The sequence below is a fragment of the Rhagoletis pomonella genome, unplaced genomic scaffold, assembly GCF_013731165.1.
Source record: "Rhagoletis pomonella isolate Grant_MI unplaced genomic scaffold, Rhpom_1.0 Rhpom_scaffold_05791, whole genome shotgun sequence".
Lineage (NCBI taxonomy): Eukaryota > Metazoa > Arthropoda > Insecta > Diptera > Tephritidae > Rhagoletis > Rhagoletis pomonella.
This window is the reverse complement of record NW_023464330.1, coordinates 1-7,687: the sequence shown is the minus strand read 5'-3', so window position 1 is coordinate 7,687 and position 7,687 is coordinate 1. Positions and strand designations below refer to the sequence as shown.

The 7,687-nt window shown below is 41.2% G+C and overlaps 1 protein-coding gene across 1 annotated transcript; it reads left to right on the top strand.

The window, feature by feature from the left end:
- Nucleotides 1-3,175: 3,175 nt before the first annotated feature.
- LOC118755278 lies at nt 3,176-6,593 on the top strand (the record flags this gene model as incomplete). Its single annotated transcript, XM_036490124.1, has 1 exon — nt 3,176-6,593. A coding segment is annotated over exon 1 (3,418 nt), but the record flags the coding sequence as incomplete, so codon positions are not given.
- Nucleotides 6,594-7,687: the final 1,094 nt, after the last annotated feature.

Genomic DNA, 7,687 nt, shown 5'->3' with positions numbered 1-7,687 from the left:
CGGTTTCAATAGAATATATATAACGGGTGAATTTTTTGAGGTTAGGATTTTCATGCATTAGTATTTGACAGATCACGTGGGATTTCAGACATGGTGTCAAAGAGAAAGATGCTCAGTATGCTTTGACATTTCATCATGAATAGACTTACTAACGAGCAAGGCTTGCAAATCATTGAATTTTATTACCAAAATCAGTGTTCGGTTCGAAATGTGTTTCGCGCTTTACGTCCGATTTATGGTCTACATAATCGACCAAGTGAGCAAACAATTAATGCGATTGTGACCAAGTTTCGCACTCAGTTTACTTTATTGGACATTAAACCAACCACACGAATGCGTACAGTGCGTACAGAAGAGAATATTGCGTCTGTTTCTGAGAGTGTTGCTGAAGACCGTGAAATGTCGATTCGTCGCCGTTCGCAGCAATTGGGTTTGTGTTATTCGACCACATGGAACATTTTACGCAAAGATCTTGGTGTAAAACCGTATAAAATACAGCTCGTGCAAGAACTGAAGCCGAACGATCTGCCACAACGTCGAATTTTCAGTGAATGGGCCCTAGAAAAGTTGGCAGAAAATCCGCTTTTTTATCGACAAATTTTGTTCAGCGATGAGGCTCATTTCTGGTTGAATGGCTTCGTAAATAAGCAAAATTGCCGCATTTGGAGTGAAGAGCAACCAGAAGCCGTTCAAGAACTGCCCATGCATCCCGAAAAATGCACTGTTTGGTGTGGTTTGTACGCTGGTGGAATCATTGGACCGTATTTTTTCAAAGATGCTGTTGGACGCAACGTTACGGTGAATGGCGATCGCTATCGTTCGATGCTAACAAACTTTTTGTTGCCAAAAATGGAAGAACTGAACTTGGTTGACATGTGGTTTCAACAAGATGGCGCTACATGCTCGCGATTCTATGGCCATTTTGAGGGAAAACTTCGGAGAACAATTCATCTCAAGAAATGGACCGGTAAGTTGGCCACCAAGATCATGCGATTTGACGCCTTTAGACTATTTTTTGTGGGGCTACGTCAAGTCTAAAGTCTACAGAAATAAGCCAGCAACTATTCCAGCTTTGGAAGACAACATTTCCGAAGAAATTCGGGCTATTCCGGCCGAAATGCTCGAAAAAGTTGCCCAAAATTGGACTTTCCGAATGGACCACCTAAGACGCAGCCGCGGTCAACATTTAAATGAAATTATCTTCAAAAAGTAAATGTCATGGACCAATCTAACGTTTCAAATAAAGAACCGATGAGATTTTGCAAATTTTATGCGTTTTTTTTAAAAAAAAAGGTATCAAGCTCTTAAAAAATCACCCGTTATATTGAAATGAACACATTTCAATCGAACAGAGTATGTTTAGGCCTTCAGCCTAAATATTTCAAAAAAAACTCCACCCTAATGCCATTTTCTCTAACTCACTCACATACGTATTTGTGTACGCATGCGTGTGTATATAACTATACATGCGCACGTATGTATACACTTACGTATTAACGCGAAGACTTGGGCCGTTAGCAAGTCCTTCTCGCCGGACAACGAACTTTCGTTAACTTTCCCCTTCTATATCGGTGTTTGTCCGGCGGTCCGCAACTAACGCGATTTAATTTAATCCGTCTCTTCTCTTTTGAATCATCAAGGAAGAACACCGGAGCTACCAGCCTCATCGATAATTTCCGCATTAAGGTAATATACTCAATTGTACACAAAGAAATCTTGACAAATATATAAGACTATTGATTTGAATTAATACTAAATCACTGTCTGTATCATTTTGTTTCTTTTTGCAAATAATATGAAACCCCTGTGCGTCTGAGCGCTAAAGTCGAGGAAGCACATGCGTTTTGACATGGTCCCATCGAAGCCGAGCAATAAATGACCAACGACCTGCATATATATATTACAGTCCACAACCACAGCGTACACAGGGAATCATTGTCCAGCACCCACTTTTTTGCCACAACGTTTTTTGCGCCAACGATCGGTCAAGCCACAGAGATCTAGCGACAACACAACCACACTCAGCTTTCTTGCCACGACACCAGCTTAATTTGCCAGGACACCAGCGAGCGTACAACACTACAACCACCAAACACCAATCACTTCTAATTCAAGGTACGTGGTTATAATTTCAATTGCACTTGATAGAAAATTGCCAAAAAAAAAAAAAAAAACGTTTTAAATTCAATGCGCGTGTGCAAACTAAAATCTCGCGAGTGTTTAAACTGAAAATATACAATTGGAGCATTTAATTTTAAAGCCACACTATTAATAATTGAGGTTAGTCTGTCCGTCCGCAAGTGACAACAGCGACCACAATTAGGTGTTCTTTGCAACATAAACATACACACAGTGTCACACAGTACTCGTTGGTTTGCTGCACATTTTTTAAAGTCTCGGTTCAAATTACGTCCGCGCACGGCAACCAAAAATAAGTGCACCTTGCAACCACTCGTATATACACACTCACGTCAGTGATCCGCATCACTTAATATTGTTAATGAAGTATTTCGATTTTGTTTAAATTGACAGTCCATAATCATAACCTTCATTTTTCTGATCGTTTTTTCACTGCGCCTCTTAGTTGGCTTACATTCTTTTGTATATTTGCGAACACTGTCACTGTTTCGAGGATACATAACCTCTAAATTTTGTTATTTGCATTGGACCAATTGTAGATTTTCACTAAATCACTACGCATAAGCGATTCAACTCATACATTGCACATTTTTTACCATATATATTTGCTACGTACGTTGCACTCATCGAAGTGGTCACTCTGTTTATTAAAATTTGCTGCGTACGTTGCACACATCACGATTTTACCACGTATATTATTTACACCTTATTGCGTACCTTGCATAGCTTATCAAAGCGCGTAGATATTAGTCAGCACAGTTGGGTGGCGAGTCGTTAGTAAACAATAATTCTAGAAGAAAAAGGTTTACATTTTAATAAAGTGTCGAATATATTTCGCAATACAAACTATTTTGCATCTTTTTAATTCGTTGGATTTCTGGTATACATTTAAGTGGCAAGTTCCGGTGGATAAAAAATTGGCAACTTCTCTTGCGCATACAACCTCTAATCTTCGATAAGATTAAGTGTGTAAAATCCTATAGATTCTATCTGGGCATTACAGTTAATACTTCGGTCAGGGTAAACACGTTAAACAATGGATTCGTATATTCTTTTGGCAGAAGCTGTAACAGAGTTTGAATCTGATTACAACGGCATACCCGCCGCAGAACAAAACAAACATGGTCTTGCTATTCAACAAGACGAGTTAAAAGCTTTGTGGGAAAAAACAAAGTTAGCTTACGATAAGCTTATCAATGAGGGATTGTCTAAGGATGATGCTAAGGCCATAAAAAAGAAGAATAAGATTTCCTTTCAAAGCTATGTTAGGTGCATGTCTGCTATTGGTTCTCAGGTTGAAATTCTAACCAAAGCGAACAAAGATGTAGAGGATCGGTCCGTCCGAGAACACAATATCCACCTGCCACCGTGCGATACAGATGTGTTCAAGGGCGACTATCTCTCATGGCCAACTTTCCGAGATATGTTCACGGCCATCTACATCCTGAACAAGCGCCTCACCCCAGTTGAGAAACTAGTTCACCTCAACAATAAAACACAAGGGGAGGCAAAAGACATAGTGCGAAAGTGCCCACTTACCCATGAAGGCTTTTCGACAGCCTGGAAAAACCTGTGTGAGCGATACGAAAACAAACGTATCTTAGTTAACACACAATTAAAAGTTTTATTTAGCTTAAATACAGTGGAATCTGAGTGTGGTAGCTCAATTAAAAACCTACAGCGCGAGATTAATAATTGTTTATCGTCCCTAAAAAGTCATCAAATTGACATCTCTAATTGGGACGCAATTATTATATATTTGTGTTCAACGAAGCTTCCAGAAAGTACACTGGCCCTATGGGAACAGACCATAGACCAGAAAACTGACATTCCAAAGTGGGAGGATATGGACAGGTTCCTATCCAATAGATTCCAAACTTTGGAAACTCTAGCGGGGCTAAAGGGTACAACAACGGTGAAAGCTCCAAAGCACCAACCCGCACGGCACCACCAGGAAGCTAACACTAAAAGGCTAGGAGCCTTTCAGGCAAGCGTGAGCAAGTTCACCTGCCAAATGTGCCAAACTAATGAGCACAAGTTACGCAACTGTCCACAATTCCTCAACAAAACACCTGCTGATAGAATCGATTTTTTGAAAAGCAAAAAATGGTGCCTGAACTGTCTTAGTACTGGACATACCGTGTCAAGATGCACAAACCCATTTAATTGTATAAAGTGCCACTCGCGACACAACACGCTCCTTCATATTGAGACAGCTCAAACAAAGGCAACGACACTTGGGACCTCTTTGGATTCTGCGACTAATTCTGCATCAACATCCAATCAGGCCCAAGCCAAACGCAATTCAACAAAGTCAAACAAGCATACAAGCAAAAACGTGAAGTCTTGCTATGCGAATACAAACACAGGTGTGTTATTAGGGACAGCACGCGTCAACATTTATCTCAATGGTACGACCTATTCCGCTAGAGCACTTATTGATTCTGGTTCAGAGTGTTCTTTCATTACTGAAAGACTAAAACGCAGAATTCACTTGCCGTCAAAGCGTATGCATGCCCAAGTTTCGGGCATCACTAATACAACTACGGCGCAGGTTAAAGAAGCGTGCAACATCGAATTGCGGTCTCCTGTTGACCCGTTGTTCCGCTTAAATACCTCTGTGCTCGTGCTAGCACAACTGACTGGAAATCTTCCTACTTGCCACATTAGTGCAGTGACTAAGCAAGCATTTCCAGATCTAATTCTAGCGGATAAACGATTTTTCGTCAATGAACCCGTAGACCTTGTTCTGGGTGGCGACATATATCCACAAATTATTCTGAGCGGGCTTAAGAAAAACATATTAAACACACTTCTGGCCCAAGAAACAGTATTTGGCTGGATAATAACAGGGCGAACTGATACCTCGAATCCAGGAACGAATATCGTCTCATACTACAGCGAAGTTAGTCTGGACAAGCAACTGAGTGCCTTTTGGGAGCTTGAGGAGATTCCAAAGAACAAGAGCCTTAATGAAGACGACAAGTACTGCGAGGAGCTGTATCAGAAGACAACCATACGAAATAATAAAGGAAAATACATCGTGTCACTACCATTTAGGAAAGATTTTCCAGGAAATATTTCCCTAGGCCCATCCCTTAAAAGAGCATGTTCTCAATTTTACCGGAATGAGACACGGCTGGCCAAGGATCCCGTCCTGCAAAAGGAATACAATAGGGTTCTAGCGGAATATGAAACGCTTGGGCATATGTCGAAAATAACAAATCCCATACCCGCAGACTCGTCTGATAATTATTTTCTGCCGCACCACGCTGTTATAAAGGCAGAAAGTACTTCAACGAAAGTACGCGTGGTGTTCAATGCCTCAAGCCCAACGGCGAATGGCAACAGCCTAAATGACGTACTTTTCCCAGGACCAGTACTTCAGGCAGATCTTCCGATACTAATACTCCGTTGGAGACTATACAAATATGTGTTCAACAGTGACATCGAGAAGATGTATAGGCAAATTCTGGTACATAACAACCATACTAAGTATCAGAGGATTATTTTTCGCACTAACCCGAATGACCCGATCAGTCTGTACGAATTAAAGACTGTCACGTTCGGCATCAATTGTGCTCCTTATCTGGCTATAAGGACACTTTTACAATTAGCTGACGATGTGCAAAGCTCCCATCCAATAGCCTCTAACATACTACGAAAATGCATGTATGTCGACGATGTATTGTCTGGTGGACACACTATCGATTCAGCAATAAAAGCCAGAGATGAGATATCGGAAGTGTTGCAATCAGCCGGTTTTCCACTTCGAAAGTGGACAGCCAATAGCGAGCAAATACTTAATGGCATACCAAAAACAGATCTACTTAGCGAAGATTTTTTGGCATTTGAAGATACCAGCGCAGTCAAGGCTCTTGGAATAAGATGGAATGCCCATACGGATCTTTTCTATTTTATAGCAAGGCCATTGGAGAAAAGCGATGCTGTTACGAAAAGAGCGATACTATCTGCCATTGCTAAACTCTTCGATCCGCTGGGGTGGCTTGCGCCTATCATAATCGTAGCCAAAATCCTTATGCAAAATATTTGGCTGGAAGGCACAGATTGGGATGAGACTGTGTCTTCGACCACTCTAGACCGATGGCAGAACTTTACCCAACATTATAACGAAATTGATAAGGTTCGTATACCGCGATGGGTATACTTTTCTCCAACGGATGAAATACAAATACACGGATTCTGTGACGCATCGGAGAAAGCATATGCCGCCTCTGTGTATATGCGTGTCAAAAGAGATAGCAAAGTTTTTATTAACCTGCTTTTGGCAAAAACAAGAGTTGCTCCTGTTAAAACCATATCGCTACCCCGACTGGAACTTTGCGGAGCGGTACTATTGGCGGAAATAGTTGATTCAATAATCAACAATCTCAACTTAGGGCATATCAACATACATCTGTGGACCGATTCCACAATTGTTCTCGCTTGGATTCGTAAGCCTCCGTGTTCATGGTCAACTTTCGTTGCCCATAGAATCACAAAAATTGTAGAGAAAGTCGGAAACAAGAATTGGCTGCATGTGGATTCGGCATCAAATCCAGCAGACTTAGCGAGCAGAGGACTTCCAGCATATGAATTGGTCAACAATTCGTTGTGGTGGCAGGGACCTTCTTGGTTACAAGAAGATAACCCAAAATGGCCCACCCAGGAAACAGACTACAGCACAGTAGTTGAGGAAAAAAGAACGCACGTTTATACAACCACAGTAAATTATACCGATATTCTTGACCGTTTTTCAGATTTTCCGAGAGCTTTGAGAGTATTATCATATGTTATGAGATTCTCTCAAAGAACGCATCGAAATACAAAAGCTTCATTTCAAGAAAAGTCACGCTTAATTTCATCCCATGAAATTAAAGCAACGACACAACGCTTGATAAAAATATATCAACAGAACTATTACAGTGAAGAATACAGGAAACTTAAAGCAGGAAACTCCATCGACTCCAAGAGTGAACTCCTACCGCTTAATCCGTTCATAGATAAAGATGGCATTATTAGGGCTGGTGGGCGTCTTGGAGCGTCTCAAGACTTAGCGTATAACGAGCGGCATCCAATAATTATTCCTTATAACTGCAGGTTGTCCCGTCTAATAGTGTCCTTTATTCACCAAGTCTCTTTGCATGGGGAAAATCAACTCATGCTTCGCCTTATCCGAACTCAGTATTGGATCCCCAGAGTTAAAAATCTGATCAAATCCACAATCCATAACTGCAAAGTCTGTACGATATACAAAAAACGTACGCAAACCCAGCTTATGGGAATTCTCCCTCAGGAGAGAACCACATTTTCGCGCGCGTTTACGAATACAGGTGTAGATTTTTCAGGACCCTTTGACATCAAAAGTTATAGCGGCCGAGGTTGTCGAATGTCCAAAGGATACGTTTGCCTTTTTGTCTGTTTTACGACAAAAGCGATCCATTTGGAAGCAACTAGTGACCTCAGCACTCCATCATTTTTAGCTGCATTCGCCAGGTTTGTAGCCAGAAGAGGATGCCCGAAGAACATATATTCCGACAATGGTACA